Genomic DNA, 26,729 nt, shown 5'->3' on the forward strand with positions numbered 1-26,729 from the left:
TGGGTTTGTTTTTGTAGGTCCTTTTCTTCTCTTGTGTTTCCCACTTAGAGAAGTTCCTTTAGCATTTGTTGTAGAGCTGGTTTGGTGGTGCTGAATTCTCTTAGCTTTTGCTTGTCTGTAAAGCTTTTGATTTCTCCATCGAATCTGAATGAGATCCTTGCCGGGTAGAGTAATCTTGGTTGTAGTTTCTTCCCTTTCATCACTTGAAGTATATCATACCACTCCCTTCTGGCTTGTAGAGTTTCTGCTGAGAAATCAGCTGTTAACCTTATGGGAGTTCCCTTGTATGTTGTTTGTCGTTTTTCCCTTGCTGCTTTCAATAATTTTTCTTTGTCTTTAATTTTTGCTAGTTTGATTACTGTGTGTCTTGGCATGTTTCTCCTTGGGTTTATCCTGTATGGGACTCTCTGCGCTTCCTGGACTTGGGTGGCTATTTCCTTTCCCATGTTAGGGAAGTTTTTGATGATAATTTCTTCAAATATTTTCTCTGGTCCTTTCTCTCTTCTCCTTCTGGGACCCCTATAATGCGAATGTTGTTGCGTTTAATGTTGTCCCAGAGGTTTCTTAGGCTGTCTTCCTTTCTTTTCATTCTTTTTTCTTTATTCTGTTCCGCAGCAGTGAATTCCACCATTCTGTCTTCCAGGTCACTTATCCGTTCTTCTGCCTCAGTTATTCTGCTATTGATTTTTTCTAGTGTAGTTTTCATTTCAGTTATTGTATTGTTCATCTCTGTTTATTTGTTCTTTAATTCTTCTAAGTCTTTGTTAAACATTTCTTGCATCTTCTCGACCTTTTCCTCCATTCTTTTTCCGAGGTCCTGGATCATCTTCACTATTATTATTCTGAATTCTTTTTCTGGAAGGTTGCCTATCTCCACTTCATTTAGTTGTTTTTCTGGGGTTTTATCTTGTTCCTTCATCTGGTACATAGCCCTCTGCCTTTTCATCTTGTCTATCTTTCTGTGAATGTGGTTTTCATTCCACAGGCTGCAGGATTGTAGTTCTTCTTGCTTCTGCTGTCTGCCCTCTGGTGGATGAGGCTATCTAAGGGGTTGTTCAAGTTTCCTGATGGGAGGGACTGGTGGTGGGTAGAGCTGACTGTTGCTCTGGTGGGCAGAGCTCAGTAAAACTTTAATCCGTTTGACTGCTGATGGGTGGGGCTGGGTTCCCTCCCTGTTGGTTGTTTGGCCTGAGGCAACCCAACACTGGAGCCTACTTGGGCTCTTTGGTGGGGCTAATGGCAGACTCTGGGAGGGCTCTCGCCAAGGAGTACTTCCCAGAACTTCTGCTGCCAGTGTCCTTGTCCCCACGGTGAGCCACAGCCACCCCCGCCTCTGCAGGAGAGCCTCCAACACTAGCAGGTAGGTCTGGTTCAGTCTCCCCTGGAGTCACTGCTCATTCCCATGGGTCCCGATGCGAACACTACTTTGTGTGTGCCCTCGAAGAGTGGAGTCTCTGTTTCCCCCAGTCCTGTCGAAGTCCTGCAATCAAATCCCACTAGCGTTCAAAGTCTGATTCTCTAGGAATTCCTCCTCCCGTTGCCTGACCCCCAGGTTGGGAAGCCTGACGTGGGGCTCAGAACCTTCACTCCAATGGATGGACTTCTGTGGTATAAGTGTTCTCCAGTCTGTGAGTCACCCACCCACCAGTTATGGGATTTGATTTTACCGTGGTTGCGCCCCTCCTACCGTCTCACTGTGGCTTCTCCTTTGTCTTTGGATGTGGGGTGTTCCGCGATATATGGGATCTTCCCGGACTAGGGCTCGAACCTGTGTCCCCTGCATTGGCAGGCGGATTCTTAACCACCACGCCACCAGGGAATTCCTGTTTGTTGGGAGTATTTTAATCACAGTTTCAATTTCATTACTTGTGATTGGTCTGTTTATATTTTCTGATTCTTCCTGGTTCAGACTTGTAAGGTTGTATATTTCTACGAATTTGTTCATTTCTTTTTTATTTTAATTAAAACAAATTTTTTTAAGTGTATATTTATAACCACACCCTACATGTTGTGGAATCTTAGTTCCCCCTTCAGGGATTGAACCTGGGCCCCTGGAAGTAGAAGTGCAGAGTCCTAACCACTGGACTGCCAGGGAATTCCCCAGAATTTGTCCATTTCTTCTAGGTTGTCCATTTTATTGGCATATAGTTGTTTGTAGTAGTCAGTTATGACCCTTTTATTTCTATGGTGTCCATTGTAACTTCTCATTTTTCATTTCTAATTTTATTGATTTGAATCCTCTCCCTCTTTTTCTTGATGAGTCTGGCTAAAGGTTTATCAATTATGTTTATCTTCTCAGAGAGCCAGCTTTTAGTTTCCTTGATCTTTCCTATTGTTTTCTTTGTCTCTATTTCATTTATTTCTGTTCTGATCTTTATGGTTTCTTTCCTTCTACTAATTTTGGGTTTTGTTTGTCTTTTTTGTCTAGTTGCTTTAGATGTAGGTTATGTTGCTTTATTTGAGATTTTACTTGTTTCCAGAGGTAGCAAATTTATCACTGTAAACTTCCCTCTTAGAACTGCTTTTGTGGCATCCCATACGTTTTGGATGTGGTGTTTTCGTTGTCATTTCTCTTTAGATATATATTTTTTTAAATAGATCTTTATTGGAGTATATTGTTTCCCAATACTGTGTTAGTTTCTGTTGTACACCAAAGTGAATCAGCCATATGCATACATGTATCCCCATATCTCCTCCCTCTTGAGCCTCCCCCCAACCCTCCCTATCCCACCCCTCTAGGTCATCACAAAACATGGAGGTGATCTCCCTGTGCTTCCCACTAGCTAACTATTTTACATTCGGTAATGTATATATGTTGATCCTACTCTCACTTTGTGCCAGCTTCCCCCTCCCACCCTGTGTCCTCAAGTCCATTGTCTATGTCTACATCTTTATTCCTGCCCTGCAAATAGGTTCATCAGTACCATTTTTTTTCTTTTTTTTTTTCAGATTCCATATATGCGCTAGCACATTGTATTTGTTTTTCTCTTTCTGACTTACTTCACTCTGTATGACAGACTCTAGGTCCATCCACCTCACTACAAATAACTCAATTTCACTTCTTTTTATGGCTGAGTAATATTCCATTGTATATATGTGGCGCATTTTCTTTATCCATTCATCTGTTGATGGACATTTAGGTTGGTTCCATGTCCTGCCTATTGTAAATAGTGCTGCAGTGAACATTGTGGTACATGTATCTTTTTGACGTATGATTTTCTCAGGGTATATGCCCAGTAGTGGGATTCCTGGGTCATATGGTAGTTCTATTTTTAGTTTTTTAAGGAACCTCCATACTGTTCTCCATAGTGGCTGTATCAATTTACATTGCCACCAACAGTGCAAGAGGGTTCCCTTTTCACCACACCCTCTCCAGCATTTATTGTTTCTAGATTTTTTGATAATGGCCATTCTGACGGGTGTGAGATGATACCTCATTGTAGTTTTGATTTTCATTTCTCTAATAATTAGTGATGTTGAGCCTATTTTCATGTGCCTCTTGGCCATCTGTATGTCTTCCTTGGTGAAATGTCTCTTCAGGTCCTCCGCCCATTTTTAAATTAGATTGTTTGTTTTTTAGATGTTGAGCTGCATGAGCTGTTTGTATATTTTGAAGATTAATCCTTTGTCTTTTGTTTCATTTGCAAATATTTTCTCCATTCTGAGGGTTGTCTTTTTGTCTTGTTTATGGTTCCTTTGCTGTGCAAAAGCTTAAGTTTAATTAAGTCCCATTTGTTTATTTTTGTTTTTATTTCCATTACTCTAGGAGGTGGGTCAAAAAAGATCTTGCTGTGGTTTATGTTAAAGAGTGTTTTTCCTATGTTTTCCTCTAAGAGTTTTATAGTTTCTGGTCTTACATTTAGGTCTTTAATCCATTTAGAGTTTATTTTTGTGTATGGTGTTAAGGAGTGTTCTAATTTCATTCTTTTACATGTAGCTGTCCAGTTTTCCCCCAGCACCACTTATTGAAGAGGCTGTCTTTTCTCCCTTGTATGTTCTTGCCTCCTTTGTCGTAAATTAAGTGACCATATGTGTATGGGTTTATCTCTGGGCATTCTATACTGTACCATTGATCTATATTTCTGCTTTTGTGCCAGTACCATACTGTCTTGATTACTGTAGCTTTGTGGTATAGTTTGAAGTTGGGGAGCCTGATTCCTCCAATTCCGTTTTTCTTTATCAAGATTGCTTTGGCTGTTTGGGGTCTTTTGTGTTTCCATACGAATTGTAAAATTTTTTGTTCTAATTCTGTGAAGAATGCCATTGGTAGTTTGATAGGGATCACATTGAATCTGTAAATTGCTTTGGGTAGTATAGTCATTTTCACAGTATTGATTCTTCCAGTCCAAGAACATGGTATATTTCTTCATCTGTTTATGTCATCTTTGATTTCTTTCATCAGTGTTTTATAGTTTTCTGAGTACAGGTCTTTTGTCTCCTTAGGCAGGTTTATTCCTAGGTATTTTATTCTTTTTGTTGCAATGGTAAATGGGATTGTTTCCTTTATTTCCCATTCTGATCTTTCATTGTTCGTGTATAGGAATGCAAGAGATTTCTGTGCATTAATTTTGTATCCTGCAACTTTACCAAATTCATTGATTAGCTCTAGTAGTTTTTTGGTGATATCTTTAGGATTCTCTACAGTATCATGTCACCTGCGATCAGTGACAGTTTTACTTCTTCTTTTCCAATTTGTATTCCTTATTTCTTTTTCTTCTCTGATTGCCATGGCTAGGACTTCCAAAACTATGTTGAATAATAGTGGTGAGAGTGGACATCCTTGTCTTGTTCCTGATCTTAGAGGAAATGCTTTCAGTTTTTCACCATTGAGAATGATGTTTGCTGTGGGTTTGTCATATATGGCCTTTATTATGTTGAGGTAGGTTCCCTCTATGCCCACTTTCTGGAGAGTTTTTATCATAAATGGGTGTTGAATTTTGTCAAAAGCTTTTTCTGCATCTATTGAGATGATCATATGGTTTTTATTCTTCAATTTGTTAATATGGTGTATCACATTGATTGATTTGTGTATATTGAAGAATCCTTGCATCCCTGGGATAAATCCCACTTGATCGTGGTGTATGATCCTTTTAATGTGTTGTTGGATTCTGTTTGCTAGTATTTTGTTGAGGATTTTTGCATCTATATTCATCAGTGATATTGGTCTGTAATTTTCTTTTTTGATAGTATCTTTGTCTGGTTTTGGTATCAGGGTGACGGTGGCCTCATAGAATGAGTTTGGGAATGTTCCTTCCTCTGCAATTTTTTGGAAGAGTTTGAGAAGGATGGGTGTTAGCTCTTCTCTAAATGTTTGATAGAATTCACCTGTGAAGCCATCTGGTCCTGGACTTTTGTTTGTTGGAAGATTTTTAATCACAGTTTCAATTACGTTACTTGTGATAAGTCTGTTTATATTTCTAACTCTTCCTGGTTCAGTCTTGGAATATTGAACCTTTACAAGAATTTGTCCTTTTCTTCATGGTTGTTCATTTTATTGGCATATAGTTGTTTGTACTAGTCTCTTATAATTCTTTGTATTTCTGCGGTGTCAGTTGTGATTTCTCCCTTTTCATTTCTAATTTTATTGATTTGCATCCTCTCCCTTTTTTTCTTGGTGAGTCTGGCTAAGGGTTTATCAATTTTGTTTATCTTCTCAAAGAACCAGCTTTTAGTTTTATTGATATTTGCTATTGTTTTCTTCATTTCTATTTCATTTATTTCTGCCCTGATCTTTATGATTTCTGTCCTTCTACTGACTTTGGGTTTTCTCTGTTCTTCTTTCTCTAGCTGTTTTAAGTGTAGGGTTAGATTGTCTATTTGAGATTTTTCTTATTTCTTGAGGTGAGATTGAATTGCTGTAAACTTCCCTCTTAGAACTGCTTTTGCTGTGTCCCATAGGTTTTGGGTCATCCTGTTTTCATTGTCATTTGTTTCTATGTATTTTTTTATTCTTCTTTGATTTCTTCAGTGATCTCTTGGTTATTTAGTAGTGCACTGTTCAGCCTCCATGTATTTGTGTTTTTTACAGTTTTTTTTCTTTTACTAGATTTCCAGTTTCATAGCATTGTCGTCAGAAATCTCTAGGTATTTTTTGAATTCCTCTTTGATTTCTTCAGTGATCCACTGGTTGTTTAGTAAAATATTGTTTAACCTCCACATGTCTGTGTTTTTTACAGTTTTTTTTCCTGTTATTGATTTTTTTCTTTAAATTTTTATTGACGTATAGTTGATTTACAGTGTTTGCTTCACATGTACAAAAAAGAGAATGTTATATATATATATTCTTTTTCGAATTCTTTTCCCATATAGTTTATGAGAGAGTGTTGAGTAGAGTTCCCTGTGCTCTACAGTAGGTCCTTGTCGATTGTCTGTTTTATATACATTCGTGTGTATATGTTAATCCCAACCTGCAAATTTATCCCTCCTTGCCCTCTATCCCCTTTGGTAACCATGAGTTTCTTTGCTTTTCTTGGTTTTTTTTGGCCATGCTGCGCGGCTTCTGGGATCTTAGTTCCGTGACCACGGATAGAACTCGGACCTTGGCAGTGAAAGCTCAGAGCCCTAACCACTGGACCCATGGGGAATTACCCATAAGTTTCTTTTCTAAATCTATGAGTCTGTTTCTGTTTTGTAAATTAGTTCATTTGTATCAATTTTTAGATTCCACATATAAGTGATATCATAAGATTTTTTTGATTCTTTGTCTGACTTACTGTGATCATCTCTAGGTCCTTCTTGTTGCTGCAAATAGCATTATTTTGTCCTTTTTTGTGGCTAATATTACATTGTATATATGTACCACATCTTCTTTATCCATTCATTTATCGATGGGCATTTTGGTTGCTTCCTTGTCTTGGTTATTGTATATACTGTTGCAGTGCACATAGGGGTGCATGAGCCATTTGGAACTATGGTTTTCTCTGGGTATTTGCCCAAAAGTGGGATTGCCGGATCATATGATTGCTCATTTTTCATTTTTTGAGGAACTTCGCTGCTGCTCTCCATACTGGCTGTACCCTTTTACATTCCCCCCAACAGTGTAGGAGGGTTCCCTTTTCTTCACGCCCTGTCCAGCATTTACTGTTTGTAGACTTTTTGAGGATGGCCATTCTGACTGGTGTGAGGTGATACCTCCTTGTAGTTTTGATTTGCATTTCTCTAATAATTAGCAATGCTGAGTATGTTTTTGTGTGCTTTTTTTTTTTTTTTGAAACAGTGAGAGTAAAATGTACCTCTTAAAATTGGGTCTTGAAAGTCAGCCCTGTTTTGAATTCTGTTTTGATTACTTACTCCCAGACATTTCTCCAGGGCAGGTATCATTTATTTACAGCCCCGCAGGCCTTGTGAATATTAAGTATCCAGAAGCACTGGTTTTAGAGTTGTTGTTACTCTTAACTGCCACATGGTGGCAGGGTTATGCATGCCCAACTTTGGGTCTTAGGGCAACCAGAGCCTTAATTAAAGGAAGTCCTGTTCCTGGGTTGTAACTGAGTGTAGAATGTGCCAGAAGAAACACCCAAGGGCTTGTGTCTCCTTACTTCTTCCTTCTTACCCTTCACCCTCCAGACAAATCGCAACCCCTGTAAAACCACAATGCTGAGGGTATTGAGCGTACTTTGGTGGGGGACTCTATGGAAGGAGGATGGAGGTGGGAGCTCCACCACCAGGAGACATGCAGCCCAGGTGACTTTTCTTTTCTTTTTTTTTTTTTTAATTTTTTTTTTTTTTTTTTAAGTGTAAAGGGTTTTTTTTAATTATGTGTAACACAAAGTTATTTAAGTCAATAAATTTTTAAGGAATTTCACATGTTCTGATTCTTTCCACTGCCAATCACCTTAGTTCCTCCGAACTCATAATCTTCAAGATAAAGTAGCCCTTTCAAAAAGAAGTTATCGTGTGAGTCAGCCTTGCCACAATTCTTTTAGTTAGGCTTCTTTGATCTCCAATGAAATATGGACACACTTCAAAATTCCCCACCTGTAATCTTTGGGATCCAATTTCCTCAAGCGATTTACTTTAGGACCATGCTTAGGGTCAGGCGATGGTTTTTTTTAATTTTTAAATTTTATTTATTTGTTTTTGGCCGTGTTGGGTCTTCGTTGCTGTGTGCAGGCTTCCTCTAGTTGCGGTGAGCGGGGGCTGTTCTTCGTTGCAGTGCATGGGCTTCCCATTGTGGTGGCTTCCCTCGTGGTGGAGCACAAGCACTAGGCGCATGGGCTTCAGTAGTTGCGGCATGCGGGCTCAGTAGTTGTGGCGCACGGGCTTAGTTGCTCCACGGCACGTGGGATCTTCCCAGACCAGGGATCGAACCCGTGTCCCCTGCACTGGCAGGCGGATTCTCAACCACTGTGCCACCAGGGAAGCCCCCAGGTGACTTTTCAAAGCTCTTCTAGCCCAGAGGGTCCACCATCCTTTGGGTGCACTATGTTTGGTTTAGCTGTAGGAGGACCCGCCTCGATCTGGAGATTTTGTCTCATCCAGAAGGGATCAGGCACTCCAGGTCCAAGAGGGCTCATCTGCTGGCACATCCTCCCCAGCTCGCTCAGGCCCACAACGGTCCTGCCTTTGGACCCAACCTGCTTAAGCTCCATGGATGTGACTCCAGCCTAGGTCCCTGAGGCCTGAGGGGAATAGAGTAGGGATTTCTTTCTCTCTTTCTTTCTTCCTTCCTTCTTTCCTTTTCTTTTCTTTCCTTTCCTTTTCTTTCTTCCTTTCTTTCATTCTTTCAATTTTTCTTTTATTTTGGCATATAGTTGATTTACCATATTGTGTTTGTCTTAGGTGTACAGCAATGTCATTCTGTTACACATTTACATATATCTGCTCTTTTTCAGATTTTTTTTTTTTTAAATATTTATTTATTTGGCTGCGCCGGGTCTTAGTTGTGGCATGCAGTATCTAGTTCACTGACCAGGGATCGAACCCCGGCCCTCCTGTGTTTGGGGCATGGAGTCTTAACTTCTGGACCACCAGGAAAGTTCCTTTTTTCAGATTCTTTTCAGATATAGGGTCTGAGTAGAGCTCCCTGTGCTCTACAGTAGGTCCTTGTTGATTATCCATTTTCTGTATATTAATGTGTAAATGTTAATCCCAGCCCCCTAATTTTTCCCACCCCTCTTCCCATACCGTGCCCCCCCCCCCACCGCCCACCCAGTAATTGTGCCTTCCCTCTCTGGTGGACCTAGGCTGCTGCTGCTTTTTTTTATTTTTGTTTTTGTTTTTTTGGCTACGTTGAGTCTTCGTTGCTATGCTCGGGCTTTCTCTAGTTGCAGCGAGAGGGAGCTACTCTTCGTTGAGGTGTGCAGGCTTTTCACTGTGGTGGCTTCTCTTGTTGCAGAGCACAGGCTCTGAGTGCATGGGCTTCAGTGGCGCGTGGGTTTAGTTGCTCCGCGGCATGTGGGATCTTCCTGGACCAGGGCTCAAACCCGTGTCCCCTGCATTGGCAGGAGGATTCTTAACCACTGCGCCACCAGGGAAGTCCGGACCTAGGCTTCTTAGGAGTACACCCTCATTTGCCACAGTCCAACCTCTTCAAGCTGTCTCCACACAGCCAACCCTGGTCTGACCTCTGAAGCCTGATATTCAGCACCCCGCCCCCACCACCAGAGGAGCGTCTCAGGCTCTGGTGCACAGGGTGGTGCACAGGGTGGAGGTGCCTACCTTATGTGCAGATTACTCTCCTTTTTGCCATTGCAAACAGGTTGCTGCACTGTCCTCTTAGGGTCTGGACCTTCCCCTTTGTCTAGGCTAATGTCCCTGTCAGTGATCAGGCTTCCCAGGGTGCTGGAATATTTTACCTTCACTGCTCCTTCCCTGGGGCACTAGATTCCTAGTGTCTAGATTCCTTCCCCACCCCGCCTTTTTTTTCCTTTTTTAAGCCAGGTCTCACTGCTTCGGAATCTTAGTTCTTCGAAGAGGGATGGAACCCATGACCCCCCCCCCCCCGCCCCCGCCCCCGCAGTGGAAACGTGGAGTCCTAACCACTGGACTGCAAGGAAATTCCCTTTTTTTTTTCCTTTTGTCCTTCCCGGTTATGTGGAGGTTTTCTTGCCCTTTCGGAAGTCTGAGGTGTTCCTCCGGCATTCAGTAGGGTGTGTGTGAATCATTCCACTTGTAGGTGTATTTTTAATGTCTTTGTAGGAGAGGGTGAGCTCCCTGTCCTACTCCTCTGCCATCTTAATCCTGTCTTGAAAAGTGAGTTTTAGACAGTAGATACTGACCTCAATTAGCAAAACTAAAATTTAATATTTATTAAAACATAATTTTTTGTAGGTGTGAAAAAAAATTTTCTTTAAAATAACCCTCATATTTACCAAATATAGCCAAATTAATTGGGTACAAGTTAGTGGGCTACAGTTTTATAATCAAAGGGAGAGTGGGGGGGGAGAAGACCACCTGCTTCCTCATTCTTGAGTAGACATCAATCTTTCATCATCAGCTCCTTCTCCACGTGGGGAATTTTCTTGTCATTACATGGTCAAAGCAGGACTGTCATGGTGCAATGGAAATGAGCAAAAAGGCAGTAATGTATAATAAAATATGAATTCATTTCAAGTTTTAGTATAACGTCAACCTTTCCTTATATTTTTGTTTTTAGTGCATGCAGAGGAGCGTGTCCTGGGAATCATTAATTTATGGAGCTCACTGGGCAGGATGTGGGTCACATTCCACCATTGTTGTGTTGTTTTGGAGCATGTCTCATGCTTCTGTTGCATGGGTTTGTGGTTAAGCAAACCTGCTTTCTTGAGTGATCATTAACTTACAGGGGTCTCCCATACTTTTTTCTTTACTTACAATCCCTTACTGGGATTAACTATTTAATTACTTGCTTTGTCCTTTTACTCTGTCCCTATCATTGACACTGGGTTATGGTGAAGGAAAGTGCAATGTTTATTGTAAGCGCCAATAAAAGGAGAAGCCGTGGCTGGTGCTCAAAAACCCTGAACTCCCCGAAGGGTTTCTGTAAAGCACTTTTTTTTTTTTTTTTTTTTGGCTGCACTGGGCCTTCGTTACCGCGCGCTGGCTTTCTCTAGTTGCGGCGAGCGGGGGCTTCTCATTGTGGTGGTTTCTCTTGTTGCAGAGCACGGGCTGTAGGGCGCGTGGCCTTCAGTAGTTGTGGCGCACGGGATTAGGTGCTCCGCGGCATGTGAGATCTTCCCTGACCAGGGCTCGAACCTGTGTCCCCTGCATTGGCAGGTGGATTCTTAACCACTGCGCCACCAGGGAAGTCCCTGTAAAGCATTTTTAAAGGCGAGGTGAGGGAGAGGGGTCCCAGCGAATGTGATCAGCTCGTGCACAATTCTCTGATTGGTTGATGGTGAGGTAACAGGGCAGTGTCACGGTGTTAACATTATCAATCCTTAGGCGCCAGTAGGTCTAGGGTCTACGTGCTCACGGTCATCACATAGTTAACTTCTTCCATTTGGTGGTGGTTTTAGCACCTGTAAAACAACTCAGGAAATGTGCATCTGATACTGTTATCTAGGAACTTCAGAGATGAGCTACAACAGAGGATATGGTGGAGGGGTCTATCCCAGGAAGACCCCATAGGGTCCTGCTTGGTTACAAGGGGACGTTGAAGAAAGTAGCAATACTCCAGAAGGCCTAGTGCTGGGGGACGAGTTCACAGAGTGGTGTCAGTCCCAGACAGGAACCAAGGAAGCCTCAAGGGAGGGGCTTCTGGGTGAGTCTTGAGAAGGTAAAGAGGAGAGCACCATTTAGAGGCAATACACTGGGCGAGGGCCTGATATCTGGAGGGACCATGGCATGGTGAAACAAATGAGGGAAGGCTGGGCTGCTTTGGTCAGCCAGGGTAGTGAGAGAGGAGTGAGCAGCATGTGCTGGACTTTGTCTGGCAGGCACAAGGGAGTATGTACGTAGTTCCTGGAAGCAGGGCCAGCCTGGTGACCAGAACCTGTCTGGGGCTTCTGCTGCAGCAGCTGCCCTGACACATAAGTGTTCCAGCCCTGCTGACCCTCACAGTCCCCTGTGTTCACCTGTTTTCAAGGGCTCATCAGGGGCAACTCAGCTTTCTGCACTTCCCAGGGTCAGGAGGAGCCTGTGTGTCCATCCACCCAGGGCTGAAGGCCTGGAGTGGACCAAGGGGGGCTCAGGAGACAGTATGCTTGAGGCCTGGGGCACTCACCTACATCCACTAGGAGCTGGGCCTCTGCCCCCAGTGCTGATGGGTGACCTGATGAGCTTGTTGGCCCACCGAAGAGCCGTAGCTAGTCACTTGTCTAGTCATTGTCTTCACTTACCCAGAATAGGTGCTTCTCATCTCTTTTGCAACGGAGAAACTGAGCCTTTGAAGACTAGGCACCTGACCTGGTTACACCCCTGTTAAGATGTAGAGCTGGGATTTGAACCCCGGTTCTGTCAGACTTCCCTGACCCTTGCCCTGGCCCTTTTGGGGAGTAATCTGGGCTGGTGGTTGAGCTCCCCCAGGATGCGCCTGGATATGCCCCACTCCAGGCTGAGCCACAGGCCTAGGTGGGGCCTGTGCAGTCCCTTCCGCCTCTGCCCACCTCTAAGTCTCCTTCTTAAAGCAAGCTCTAGTCTCAGGGAGGATCTGCTCACCAAGCCTGCCAGGATATCCTAGGTTGGGCCTGGCGTGTGACTCTCCCCAGGAGATAGACTTCTTTCCCTTTCTCTTGCTTCCTGGCTCAGAGTCCCCGGCATCAGCCTCTGTGCCTCCCACTTCAGCCTTGAGAAGGGCAGCATTCTGTCTTGTGGGGTCATGAGGCCGGGTGAGGTAACCAAAGCCACCACTCATCAATGAAGGCAGACCATGTGCCCCATTCCACCCTCCCCAGGTGCCCGGAGCAGTACGCAAGCTGACTCAGGTTCCAGTGAGGATGAGGCAGCCAGCGAGGCCCGCAGCACCACCAGTGAATGTCCCAGCCTTCTTAGCACCGCAGCAGAGGAAAGCTTTGGTGAGAGTGGGTGGGAATATGGCAGGGACTCAGTGGGGCTCCGTGGGCTAGGGCAAGAAGCGGGGGATGACGAGCTGGCCTTGCAGGGGGGGATGCCGTGGATGAGCAGGGCCAGCAGGAAGACCTTGAGGAGAAGTTGAAGGAATATGTGGACTGCCTCACAGACAAGAGGTACCCCTGACTTCCAACCAATCCCTTCCCCTGTGTCCCTGCTTAGCCCATGCCAAATGTGACCCAGGTAGGATTGGCCCACCAAACCCCTTTCTTCCTCCCCCAGTGCCAAGACCCGGCAGGGTGCTCTCGAGAGCCTGCGTCTGGCCCTAGCAGCGCACCTACTCTCCGACTTCTTGCTGGAGCGCCGCCTCACAGTGGCTGATGCCTTGGAAAAGTGCCTCAAGAAAGGTTGGGCCTGGGGGCGCACAGGGGGCCTGAACTGGCTGGGTACTGGCCCTTGCTGCATTGACTGACTGGAAGGCATCCCTGCAGGGAAGGGCGAGGAACAGGCCCTTGCCGCTGCTGTGCTAGGCCTGCTGTGCGTTCAGCTGGGCCCTGGACCCAAGGGTGAGGAGTTATTCCACAGCCTGCAGCCCCTGCTGGTCTCTGTGCTCAGTGACAGCACAGCTAGCCCTGCTGTCCGGCTCCACGTGAGTGTTCCTTGCCCTGTGACACCCTTCCTTCACCTAATCCCTAAGCAGAGACATGGGTTCCACCTGCCTCCAGGCTCCCCTGCTCCGAGGGTGAGCCCCGTGGCTGGGAACCCAGGCTCACCCTCTGACCACGGCCTGGCTTTGCCCTCCTCCCAGCAGTGCGCTTCTGCTCTTGGCCTGGGCTGCTACGTGGCTGCCACCGATGTCCAGGTAAGTGGCCTTCAGGCACAGGCAGTAGAGCACGTAGGCCCTAGCTCTGCCCCTGAGCCACTCCCCTGCCTCCTTATGCCTCTAGGACCTGGTCTCCTGCCTCACCTGCTTGGAAGGCGTTTTCAGCCGGTCCTGTGGTGTGGGTGGCTCCACAGCCCCTGTGGTCCCTGTCAGCCTGCAGGGCTTGCTCTGTGCTGCCCTGCAGGCCTGGGCCTTGCTACTCACCATCTGCCCCAGCGCCCATATCAGCCGCATCCTGGACAGGTAGGGGTGACTGCCCACTGGGAGTGGGAGGGGAAGGGTGAAGAGGCCGCCAGCCCACACACATGGCTCAGCCTGCCACTTCCCCAGGCAGCTGCCCCGGCTGCCCCAGCTCTTGTCCAGTGAAAGTGTGAACCTGCGGATGGCTGCCGGCGAGACCATCGCATTGCTCTTTGAGCTCACCCGGGACCTTGAGGTGTGAGAGATGGTGGGGGGGGCGCAGGGGAGGGTGCCTGCTGACACCACCTGCCCATCTCAGGCTGGGTGCAGGGATGCCACAGAAAACAAGGTAGCCTTAGGTCATTATGGAGGGGAAGTAGCCCCAACACAGACTCAGAGGCCAAGTGCTCTGATGGGGCCCCTTAGCGGAGGTGTCTGGTGCAGGCAGGGGCCAAGAAGGGATGCAGAGGAGGGTCAGGCAGAGAAGAAAATGACTTTCTTGGTGAAAGGAAGGATTTGGGCGACCCCACTGTGTTAAAAGCCAACAGAGCTCAGGCTTCTGCTCCCACGTCCTCCATCGCTCCCACTGCAGGAGGACTTTGTTTACGAGGACATGGAGGCCCTCTGCAGCACGCTGCGCACTCTGGCCACTGACAGCAACAAGTATCGGGCCAAGGCTGACCGCCGGCGCCAACGCTCTACCTTCCGGTCCGTGCTGCACTTTGTCGAGGTACGTGTGACAAGGGATGCGTCCTAGCGAGGGTGCACCCCCAGGCATAGCCACCAAGCCCAGTCACAGCCCCTCTACCCTGTAGGGCGGCGAGTGTGAGGAGGAGACAGTCCGCTTCGGGCTCGAGGTGCTCTATGTGGACAGCTGGGCTCGGCGCCGGGTCTACGCTGCCTTCAAGGACGCGCTGGGTTCCGGCATGCACCACCACCTCCAGGTGGGGAGGCGGATGGCAAAGGGGTACCCCGCTTGGCTGTTTCAGACTGGCCTGAGCTCACTGCCTTCTTTGCCCCCAGAACAACGAGCTACTCCGTGACATCTTTGGTCTGGGCCCTGTGCTGGTGCTGGATGCCACTGCCCTGAAGGCCTGCAAGATCTCACGTTTTGAGAAGGTTTGCACCTTTGTCTTCCCTCCATTCCTGTGGCCTGGAGCTCTGCAGGGGCTGGAGGAGAAACCTGGGCTGCCTCCTCCCAGCTCACTAGACCCTCACTCTTTGTCCCACCCCAGCACCTGTACAACGCTGCTGCCTTCAAAGCCAGGACCAAGGCGCGCAGCCGTGTGCGGGACAAGCGGGCAGACATCCTGTGAGGCAGGATCAGCCGAAGAGGAGACTGTCCACATCCTTGCCCATATTTTTAACAGAAGACAGACAGTGCAACACCTGGTCCCTGCCAGGCATTGTCGCTTTATTTTTTTAACGACAAAACCAAAAACAGACATGGGGGTGGGTGGCTGGAGGCCAGGCCACTTGGGACCTTCGTGCTTTGCCCCTGCGCCAGCCCTGTGGCCACTTCCTGCCCTGTCTCAGGGCTGTGGGGCAGGCAGAAGAGGGCTGTCCCTTTCTCAGGCCTTGCTCCCCTGGGATGACCCACTTTTGGGGCGGGGGTGGTGATAGTATCTGGACAACTGCCACTACAACATGTGGGGAGGTGAGGCTACCTGGAGTGGATTTATATGCTGAGTTTTAAAGATTTTAGAGATAATTAATTAAACAATGTGCAGCCTTCTGTGGCCCTGGCTTCTGGGTGTTTCTGCCTGCCCTCCCTATCCACCAACCCAGGCTTGGGCCCAGCTGGGCCTCCCTATCTCCATCTCACCTTTGCCCTCCAAAATAATCTCTCCCCAGGGGCCCTCCTCCCCCTACTCAGAGCCCAGCCTGTCTTTTGAGAGCTGAGGCTGGACCCCCCACTGGGAGGCCTGGCAGAGTTTTTGGGTGACCAGGGTGGGCAGCTATTTTTAGACTTCTGAACCTGCTATCTGGAGAAGGCAAGAAAGGCAGGCAGCTGCGGGGTCAGATCAGGCTCTTATATGAAAACCTCACCAAGGAAGTAATGTGGAGCAGTAGTGGGAGAGGGGAAAGCTACCAATGGCCACTTTATTCCCCCCTACACATACCCCCAGGCCCCAGGTCCAAGTGGCATCTCAACTGGGTGCTCGGGCCTCAGTCGAGTTGAGCCTCCGCAGCTGGCTGAGGCTGGCGAGCCGGAGTTTGAGCAGCATTTCCTCCTGCGTTCGCAGTGTGTGCACCAGCACGCGTAGGGATTCGCTCTGCAGCACTAAGACAGGTGGGCGGTAATGGGGGATTATCAGACCACATGCCACACCACAACACCCGACCCTCCCAGCCCTTCACTGCCTCGGTCTCTCCATTCCACTGGCTTCCTGCGCCCTCCTTACCACTCAGGTAGACGGCCAGGACAGCCAGTGCCAGGCAGGTGAGCACCAGCAGCGCCAGCAGCAGCAGGAAGCTGCCGCGGCTGTGCGCGGGGCTGCAGCTGGTCTGGGCGCACATCGATGGAGGCAGGATGCCCAGCAGCTCATCCCATGGCTGCGCCTCCTCGGCCAGGTAGGGCCACAGTGAACCTGCAGGCAAACGGGATCAGGAGGGCGGCAGGTGCGCCTGCTTTCCTCCCTTCTCCCAGTCCATGGGTCCCACTCCCCTGCACCCTCTCACCTCCACTGTGCAGATCGCTGATGGACTCCACCCGGTGTAGGCGAACCTCCTGCACATGATTAGGAGCCAGTGGTGCCCTGCTCCTTGTTGGTGCCATGGTGTCTGCAGGGGCAGCGTGGGGCTGATTCAGCCAGCGGGTCATGCCCTCCCTTCTAGATGGTGTCCAGCGGCAGCAGGGGCTCAGAAGAGGTAGAAGGGGCATTTGGCTCCTGATCCCCTAAAACCAACTCAGGAGTGACCCGTGATTTGGAACCAAGACAACGTGAAAACTGCGTACGCCTGTTTCACCCACAATAGCAGGAGGTGCTGCTTGACTTACATTTGTTTCCTTCCAAGCACCTCAGGGACTTTCAGGCATTCCCCTCTGCTTGCTCGTTTCTAGAGAATTTATCAGGCTTGGAGAACTCAACCCACAGCCCATGAAGTTCATTCCTGCTTCTGCTACCAGTTTTCCCTGCAGACCCTGTGCCTGGGGCCTTCTCCCGGTACCCAGCAGAAGCAGCCCTATTCTGGCCAGCTTTTTGCCTTTTGCTCCTGGCCTCAGCTCTGCCTCCTTTTACATACTAAGTGTGATTCTGCTGTGAACCCTGCTGTTCTCACTCATCATGAGAGGAGACCCACCTTTGTTAGCAAACTGTTCCACTTGCCTTTGAGGTCTCCCCTCAGGCATCTCTTCGAGGCTGCCTGGGCATTTAGGTTGTTTCCAATCCCCTTCCTAAATTAAAAACCCCTAGAAAAGGACATGCATCATGGAGTATTAAGGCTTTCCCCTAGTTTCCCAATAGTTATTAAGGATGGATTCCCAGAAGCAGAATTACTAGGTCAAACAGCAGGGACTTTTTCTTTTAAGCTGTCATCACATTGTCCTCTGGAATAGTTGTCCACAGCCTCCAAAAGAGTAAAATGTCGCCACCAATAGGCATCTCCATAGAAAAAAATTTTATATACATAAGTGTGCACATATATATTTGCTAAGTTGGGAGATGAGAAAAGGCCTTTCTTGACCAATTTTGTTGGGGGTCTTTGCTTGGAGAGCCTGACCAATATCTGTGTGGCTTCCTAGTTCACAGCCTCTGCCCATTTAGTCACTGGGGCTGTGTACCATTCTTGTGATTTTAATTACTTATTTTTGGACCCAGTGAAGTATTTATTTTGTGATTTCTAAAAATTATATTTTCTTCTGGTGGTGCTTCCCCCCTCCCCTTGAAGTCTTGGCCCCTTTGGGACTTCCCTGGTGGCAGTGGCTAAGACTCTGAGCTTCCAATGCAGGGGGCCTGGGTTCGATCCCTGGTCAGGGAACTATATCCCACATGCTGCAACTAAGACCCGATGCAGCCAAATTAAAAAAAAAAATTCTTGGCCCCTTAAGATCTCCAGATGCCTAGCTGGAAGCTAGATAACAAATTCAGGGGCATTGGCAGGATACCTCCTGATAGAAGCAAGGGTGATTGGACTCTCTGGGTCTAACACTTTCAGAAGAGTACCATAACCTTCATGATTTGCTTGAAACTGACCTTTGACATGCTCAAAAATGTGTAAAACAAAAACCAGTGCTGTCTGTCCGTTAGGTCTGGGTGGTGGTGGATTGGGGTTCGTATTAAATTCTGTGCACTTGGCTGTGTCTTTCCCACACTTTTAAATTGATCTTGGGTTCTTTCTGTTACCAGGAAGAACACATAGTAAATGTCATCCTTAAGACCTCAAAAGGGGACTTCCCTGGTGGCTCAGTGGTTAAGAATCCACTTGCCAATGCAGGGGACACGAGTTCGAGCCCTGGCCCGGGAAGATCCCACATGCCGCGGAGCAGCTAAGCCCGTGCGCCACAACTACTGAGCCTGCGCTCTAGAGCCTGTGAGCCACAACTACTGAAGCCCGGGCACTTGGAGCAGGTGCTCTGCAACAAGAGAAGCCACCGCAATGAGAAGCCCGCGCTCCGCAACGAAGAGTAGCCCCCGCTCGCCGCAACTAGAGAAGAGCCCGCGCGCAGCAACGAAGACCCAACTCAGCCAAAAATAAATATTAAAAAAAAAAAAAAAGACCTCAAAAGGAAGCAAACACTCCCACACCCAGGGCCAGGCCCCTCCCATTCAGTATAAAATGTCGAAAATGTGATGGGGGGAGTTGACCAGTTGGGCCAAGCTGGAGCCTTGGTGCAGCTGGTCCTGCATCCTGGCCAGCACTGTACCTGAAGCTTCCCAGGTCCCTGCTCTGGCCCCTCTGAGCTTCCATACTTCTTGCATGCAGTGAGTCAATTAGGAAAGTGGCCACCAAAGTCTTTAACTAGAAGTCAGTCTGGCCAGGCCAAGGGACCCCAACCTTTAGCCAGTTGGGGCCACACAGGCCCACACTGGAGGCCAGAAGCCTATCCACTCCCAGTCCCTGGGTCATGTGCCCAAATGCTTTGCAAAACCACTGCCGGCCCCCAATCCCAGTGCCCTCCCTTAAGGAAGAGCTTAACTGGCCAGCCTGCCCAGCCCACACCCACTTGGGCACAACCTGTAGTTGACCCTCCCCTGCCCCCAACCCCTCCCTGCTGTCCTCAGCAGGGGTTACAGGTATGAGGTGAGGAGGCGTTCGGGGCATGGTAGGCCCTTCCTTCACGCATAGGGGGCCAGTCCCTTTACTCGAGCTAGGACACGGTGACTGATGACTAGTCAAGGAAGTGAGGTCAGTAGGAAAGGGGCCAGGTTTCTCCGTGGTCCACAGGGTCACAGCATTGGGGCCTTACCCTCCCTCACAGTCATTTCCTACCTTCTTGGGCCTCCTCTGGCATGGTGGGTGTTGGGCAGGCAGGGGGTCGATGGGAGTGCCTAGTACCAGGACCAGATAGAGGCAGCAGTGGCTCCGCTGAGAGCCTGGGGAAGGCCTGGCTGCCTCCCAACCTGGGCTGAAAATAGGCGTGAGCTCAGCACACTGGGCTATATTTAGAGGGGGCACCTCCCAGCCATGGGAAGGAGCAGAGTGACCCACATGGACCAGCCTAGACGAGCTACCTGGTGATGGAGCCCAGGCAAGAGCACACCTCCAGTAGTGCATGTACCCTGGGAACCCTGCTACTCATGTCTGCAGGGCCTTGGTGTCTTCATCCAGACAAGCCTCCTCAGGCTCACCTCCAGTGATGTCCCACATGGCAAGACCATGCAAGGGAGCCCTGTGCATCTCCACCCCTCCACCCCCTGAAGACCCCTACCCACAGCGGGTTCATCTAGCAAATGTGGGACAAGCACCCACCACTGATCTGCTGGCATCACGGATTAGGAGTGATGAACAACTGGAGCCCAGTGCCCTGAGGGCTCTGAGAGCCCCCACAGGGGACAGAGACACCCCCAATACCTGCAGGTACCCATGCTGGTCAGTGGAGGAACATAGGTTGAAGGTTGATACTTCTATTACTAAGTTTACAACTTTGGGTAAAGGAATGCTCCCTTTCAGACCTCAGTTTTCTCATCTGTAAAGCAGGAATAACAATGGTTCCTACCTGGCACAGTGCACATGAGAATGGAAATATAAGCACATGTCTGAAGCACTTAGCCCAATGCAAAGTTTTGATCCTCCTTCCTCTCTCCATAAGGGAACAGAGGTCACACAAGTTCATGTGAGGATGCATGGCACCACCTGCCCTTAAAGAGAGGGAGTGGGCCAGCTTAGGACCCACCCTCTGCTGTTGGACCCCTGTGCCCCTCCTTCCCAAATGGGACAAAGCAAGACAATAGGAGCTACTTCTTAAACATCTGAAATCCATCACTCTGCTGTATCCTTCTTGATATTCCTCAAACGCAAGCTTGTTCCCACCTCAGGGCCTTTGCACTGGCTGTTCCCACCTGGAATGCTCTTCCCTAGATGTTCCCATGGCTGGCTCCCTGTCATTTAGCTCAAATGTCACCCCCTCAGTGAGGCCTTCTGCTCACGTTCTTTTCTACATCACCCAATTTTATTTTTTTCATAGCATTTAGCCCAGAAATTATATCATCCAGAATATACAGTTGACCCTTGAATAACTAGGGGTTAGGGATCCCAACCCTCTGTGCAATGGAAAATCCACATATAACTTTACAGTTCACCCACCCTCTGTAACCATGGTTCCGCATCTGCAGATTCAACAAACCAGGGATCCTGTAGTACTGTAGTACTATTTATTGAAAAAAATCACATGTAAGTGGATCCTATACAGCTCAAGCTGGTGTTATTCAAGGGTTAACTGTACTATGCATGTCAGTATCCCCAAAGGCCCTACAGAATCCACTCAGTCACATGGAAACCACCTTTAATCCTCACCACAGCATCCTTAAAATAAATAGGTTTTGAGACTTCCAGGAAGGTGTCCAAGGCCACACAGCAAGAACTAGTGAGACAGGGTGGGACCTGGCACCTTTTGCTGCAGTGCTTACAACTGGACAAACAACTCCTGGAGCAACAGAATACAAGAAACTATAAGGGACTAAAAATAACTACGCACCTGCAACTAGGGCAAATTATGAACAAGATACAAAAAGACCAAAAACCCAACTGCCACTTCTGAAGTGTTGGGAGCAAAAGGAGTGCACTTCTCACGATTCCTGCCCACGACACCACCAAGAGAGTGGGCAGACCACCTAAGCCACCCCTACCGCCTGAACCATGGATCTGACCCTACCCTCACCCCATTTAAAGGACCAACTCACCCCCCACCCCCGCTTCAGGGAGCAAGCAAGGCAACCTGTTGTTTGTTTCTGCTCCCTTGTGCTGCAGCATGAGTCCCAATAAAGCCTTGCCTGAATTTCTCGTCTGCCCTCTTATCAATTTCTGTTCACTGAAGAGTCCAAGAATCTGGGTCGGTAACGTACTTGGTGGCAACTCCACCAGACACCTATGGGGACTTCTGCCCCCTCCCTGGGAGAGAATCCAGGCACCTCTGGAACCAACAAACGCAGTTTCCCCGTAGGTGACAAGCTGCCGCCTGAACCTCGTTTCAGCATAATCACGTTTGGTAAGTCTGCCTTCCTGGCCCCTGAGAGTCTCAGTACCATCATTCAGGCAACGCTTTCCCCCTCTGGTTTTCCCTTTCCCTCTCCTGATAGCTCTCTACTTCCCCTTTCTCTGTCCTCTTGTTCCAAGAGAGTGGACATCGGGCAGCTACAGCAGCACTCCTCTCAGCTTGTGAGACCATGCTCCCTCTGGCCAACAACGACTCACCTTGATGGATGACAAACAGAGGTGGGAGAGGCTCGCCTCAAGCAGTGCAGATCTTGGTCCAGCAGGCTCTCCCGGACAGGAGATTTCTGAGAGTGATAGAGGTTCAACCCTCATATCCTGTAGTTTTTGCAAGTCCAATCATCACAATATCCTCACCTTTATTTTCCTGCCACCAAGAGAAGTCCCATCAGGAACGGGCCAAGGCAGATTTCTATAAAAACCTGTGGGTGCAAATCCTACCTGTGGGTTAGAGTCCTACGTATGATGTACAAAGTGTACGCATGCATAGAAGTCCCACCTGTGGATCAGAATCCCACAGAGACGTACAAATGGTTGTTTCCCAGGATTAATCACCCAGTGGGCAGTGGACAGGGTGCTGCCTCCTTCACTGGCCCTTTCTGAAGGTGCGCAGACTGGTGCCTACATAGACACCTGCTGGGGGCAGGTTGAAACGGCAATCTCTCTCTTTCTGTCTTTTCTATCCCTCCTCCCTTTACCTCTCCCTTGATTCTTACACCTACACTCCTGTTCCTTTCATCCTGGGGACTCCTTCTTTGTGTCACGAACTCTGGGGAGGAAATTCTGTGACCCCCTTGGTTGTAACTCTAGGCCTCAGCTCCATCTGGCCCCCGGGATCTCCAGTTGTTAGCCCCAAATTTATATGTAAACATGAAAAACACCCAGGGAATCCTCAAAGACTATCCTCGGGGTTGCATTCTTAAAAAGTGGGGACAATTTAAATTAGGCGGTTTAAAAAGGAATAAGCTGCTTTTCTCTTTCAACACAGCCTGGCCCCAATATGCCTTGGGCGACCAGGCGAAGTGGCCACAGAATGAATCCCTTAACTTTAACACCATTTTACAACTGGACCTGTTTTGTAAACAGTCCCCAAAATGGGAGAAGTCCCATAAGCACAGGCCATTATAAAACTCTGTCAAAACTCTGCTCTGAGGGATTCCTGTCGTATGTGTTTAGCCTCTATTTCTGTGTCTCTCCCAGAAGGTTTGGAGCCAGACCCCTCTTTCAACCACCACTAGCCATCAGCACACCGAGCCATCTTTTCGGTCTCCCATTTCTTCCCCTTCCCTGTCTTCAGGCCCGGACCCCCACCTTACCCCGTCAAATCAGAAACCCCCAAATCAGAACCCAGGTGCTTTCCCCAGTGGGGCTCCAATCAGGCTCAAAGGTAGCGCCCACTTTTGCCCCACCAGGCTTTTACGACATCTGGGAAGTAACTGATGAGAATGGAGAATTGCTAGAGTGCAGCATGTCCCCTTCTCACTGCCGGACCTAGAAATCTGTAAGGAGCGATCTGGCAGGTTCTCAGAGAACCCTGAAAAGCATAGGGACAAATTTATCAGGCTGGGATTAACATTCTCCCTGACCTGGTAGGATATCATAGTTATTCTGGCCCACTGCTGTACCCTGAATGACATGGAGCGTATACTGAAAAAGGACAAAAAACACACTGATGGCCTTCTGACCACCAATCTGCACCACCAAATTTATCAAGTGAGTGGTAACACAATCCAAGATCATGAGCCACACTGGGACTATGAGGATCATGTAGGCCAGGCTAAGATGAAACATGTTACTTGTGTATCAGAAGGAATGAAAAGGTATACGGTGAAACCTGTAAATCATGAAGTCCAAGAAGTTACACAAAAACAAGATAAAAACCCAGCACTCTTCCTGAGCTGGAAGGCAGAGTCATTCAGGAAGTAAACCAATGCAGACCCTGAGTTTGCAGAAGGGAAATCACTATTTACCATGCATTTTATCACCCCCTCAGCTCCTGATAGCAGGAGAAAACTGCAAAAGCTTGAGGCTGGGTCCCAAACAAAAGACACAAAATAGCCAAAGCAATCCTGAGATAGAAAAACGGGAGCTGAAGGAATCAGACTCCCTAACTTCACATTATGCTACAAAGCTACAGTAATCAAAACAGGATGGTATGGCACAAAAACAAAAATACAGATCAATGGAACAGTATAGAAACCCCAGAAATAAACCCACCCTAAAACGGTTACTTAAACTACGACAAGGAGGCAAGAATATAAAATGGAAAAAGACACTCTCTTCAATGACTGGTGGTAGAAAGCTACATGTAAAAGAATGAAATTACAACATTCTCTAACACCATATATAAAAATAAAATCAAAATGAATTAAAGACCTAAGTGTAAGGTCAAATACTCTAACACACTTAGAGGAAAACATAAACACAACACTGTTTGACATAAATAGCAAAAATATTTTTTGGATCCACGTCTTAAGAAATGAAAGTAAAGACAAAAATATGGGACATAATTAAAATTCAATGGTTCAGCACAGAAGAAGCCATAAACAAAAAAAGAAAACCGTCAAAATGCTGGAAAGTATCAACATGTCCAAATGAAGCAACCCACAAGGGATTCACCTCCAAAATACAGAAACAGCTCAGGAAGCTCTATATAAAAACACCAACAAAACAAAAAATAAGCTGAAGAATTAACTAGACAATTCTCCAAAGAAAATGTACAGATGGCAAAAAAACACATGAAAAAATGCTCAACATCACCAATTATTAGAGAAATACAAATCAAAATTACAACGAGGTAAGACCTCAACCAGTAAGAACGGCCATCAGCAAAAAGTCTCAAAACACTAAATGCTGGACAGGGCGTGGAGAAAACGCAACCCTCCCGCACTACTGGAGGGAATATACATTGGTACAACAACCGGGGAGAACAGTGCGGAAGTTCCTGCAAAAAGGAAAAAGACAGCTACCATCTGATCCCCCAATCCCACTTCTGGGCAAACACCCAGAGAAAACCATAGTTCAAACACCTACACGCACCCCAACCTGCATGACAGCACTATATACAACAACCGAGACACCGAAGCAGGCAAAATGTCCCCAGACAGACGACTGGATACAGAAGATGGGGTATATATCTACGATGGAATACTACTCAGCCATACAAAAGACGGAAATACTGCCATTTGCACCAACACGGAAGGACCTCGAGATGATCTAACTAAGTGAAGTAAATCAGGTGGAGGTCGATAAATAGCATGGGATATGACTTACATGTGGAATCTAAAAACTGATACAAATCAACTGATTCACAAAACAGCGACAGACTCAGAGACTTAGAAAACAAACTTATGCTTACCAAAGGGGAAAGATGGGGGAGAGGGATACATTAGGAGGTTGGCATTAACATGTATACATGAACATATATACAATACACACTCCACAAAGACCTACTCTACAACACAGGGGACTCTGTTCAACACTTTGTCACAACCTATATAAGAAAAGGATCCTAAAAAAATAGACATATGCATATGTACGACTAAATCACAACGCTTTACACCTGCAAGAGACACAACATGGTCCATCAAGTTGCTTGACAATGAAATAAAAATGCAGTTAAAGAAAAAGAAAGGAAGAAAATAAAATACGTGTACTCGATTTTTTGCAGCTTCAGGGACCTAGGCTGGTGTCACACAGCTGGAGGCTCAGCAGGCTGTGTCTCAAGGCTGGTTGTCGTGGGGCTGAGGGGACTGGGGAGGATGTGCCAGCAAATGAGTCCCCCTGGGACCTGCAGTGTCTGGTCCACTCGAAATGGGACCACAATCTCCACATCCGGGCAGGCCCTCCTATAGCTCAACCAAGCCTAGTGCACTCAAAGGAGGGTGGATCCTCTGGGCTGCAAGAGCTTTGAAACGTCACCTGATCTCCACAACTCCTGCTGCTGGGGTTCCCACCTCCAGCCTCCTGCCTTCGTGTCGTACCAACTACAGTACCCTCGGCACCCTCCCTCAGTGTAGCACTTTGGCAAGGGTTGCGACTTGTGTGGGGGTGAAGGGTAACAGGCAGAAAGGAAGCAGACACAAGCCCTTGGGTGCTGGTTCTGGCACGTGCCCCTCCAAGTTACAACCCGGGAACACTGCTTTCTTTCACTAAGGCTCTGGTTGCCAGAGGGACCAGAGATGGGCACGAAGAAGCCTGCCGCCTTGTGGACGATTCCTGGAACAACAACTTGGAAACCGGTGCTTCAGGGCACTACCATTCACAAGGCCTGCAGGGCTTTAAAATATAACACCTGCGCTGAAGAAATGTCCTAGGATACGTAATTGAAAAGACTTCAGAACAGGCCGGATTTGTCAGAAGACATTTTCAAGAGGTACATTTCACTCACACTGTTGGGAAAGAAGAAAAAAAAAACATGAAAAGATGCTGAAGATCACCAATTACTTGAGAACTGCAAATCAAAGGAGCAACGAGGTATCATCTGAAACCAGTCAGAATGGCAATCATGAAAATGTCTCCAAACAATAAATTCCAGAGAGGGCATGGAGAAATCAAACCCTCCTCCACTGCAGGGGGGAATGTAACTGGTACAGCCACTGGGGAGTACACTTGGGAGGTTCCTTCAAAAATGAAACATAGAACTACCATCTGATCCCCAATCACACTTCTGGGCAAACACCCAGAGGAAACCATAGCTCAAAAACCTACACGCAGGGCTTCCCTGGTGGCGCAGTGGTCGCGAGTCTGCCTGCTAATGCAGGGGACACGGGTTTGGGCTCTGGTGTGGGAAGATCCCGCATGACGCGGAGCGCTTGGGCCCGTGAGCCACAACTGCTGAGCCTGCGCGTTTGGAGCCTGTGCCCCGCAACGGGAGGGCCCGCGATAGTGAGAGGCCCGCACACCGCGATGAAGAGTGGCCCCTGCTTGCCGCAACTAGAAAAAACCCACGCACGAAACGAAGACCCAACACAGCTAAAAATAAATAAATAAATAAATAGAGTAGCTATTAATTTAAAAATAAAAAAAAACCTACACACACCCCAACGTGCATGACAGCACTATATACAACAACCGACACACC

General features: G+C 47.6%; 2 protein-coding genes across 16 annotated transcripts in view; one reads left to right on the forward strand and one right to left on the reverse strand.

Moving 5' to 3' along the window:
* Positions 1 to 21,431, forward strand: part of IFRD2 (interferon related developmental regulator 2) — a 30,061-nt gene extending 8,630 nt beyond the window's left edge. Inside the window, exons 2-13 of one of the 12 annotated variants that reach the window (XR_014232554.1) lie at positions 12,816 to 12,935; positions 13,022 to 13,106; positions 13,213 to 13,337; positions 13,422 to 13,579; positions 13,739 to 13,792; positions 13,878 to 14,056; positions 14,144 to 14,249; positions 14,535 to 14,723; positions 14,809 to 14,937; positions 15,017 to 15,112; positions 15,229 to 15,609; positions 15,651 to 15,732. Coding sequence is in view for 11 of the 12 variants with exons in the window: in XM_082346753.1 (XP_082202879.1) it covers positions 12,816 to 12,935; positions 13,022 to 13,106; positions 13,213 to 13,337; positions 13,422 to 13,579; positions 13,739 to 13,792; positions 13,878 to 14,056; positions 14,144 to 14,249; positions 14,535 to 14,723; positions 14,809 to 14,937; positions 15,017 to 15,112; positions 18,343 to 18,486 (1,385 nt within the window). In the remaining variant the exon portion in view is untranslated. Of the gene's footprint in view, positions 1 to 12,815; positions 12,936 to 13,021; positions 13,107 to 13,212; positions 13,338 to 13,421; positions 13,580 to 13,738; positions 13,793 to 13,877; positions 14,057 to 14,143; positions 14,250 to 14,534; positions 14,724 to 14,808; positions 14,938 to 15,016; positions 15,113 to 15,228; positions 15,733 to 18,342 lie in introns of those variants that run through there. The other 11 variants (XM_082346753.1, XM_082346757.1, XM_082346758.1 and 8 more) reach the window with 11 other exon arrangements.
* LSMEM2 (leucine rich single-pass membrane protein 2) lies at positions 15,387 to 19,711 on the reverse strand (the record flags this gene model as incomplete). 4 transcript variants are annotated; one of them, XM_082346774.1, is made up of 4 exons in its annotated part: positions 15,387 to 16,277; positions 16,399 to 16,584; positions 16,676 to 16,892; positions 19,427 to 19,711. In XM_082346774.1, 4 exons carry the CDS (start codon positions 19,709 to 19,711, stop codon positions 16,144 to 16,146), a joined length of 822 nt encoding a protein of 273 aa, XP_082202900.1. In that variant the 3' UTR covers positions 15,387 to 16,143. The 4 variants fall into 4 exon arrangements, with proteins under 4 accessions (XP_082202900.1, XP_082202901.1, XP_082202903.1 ...); XM_082346775.1 differs by having other exon boundaries at positions 16,676 to 16,902; positions 19,427 to 19,533; XM_082346777.1 differs by having other exon boundaries at positions 16,676 to 16,777; positions 19,427 to 19,527.
* Positions 21,432 to 26,729: the final 5,298 nt, after the last annotated feature.

The sequence above is a fragment of the Balaenoptera borealis genome (genome assembly GCF_965194805.1).
Source record: "Balaenoptera borealis genome assembly, chromosome: 12".
NCBI lineage: Eukaryota > Metazoa > Chordata > Mammalia > Artiodactyla > Balaenopteridae > Balaenoptera > Balaenoptera borealis.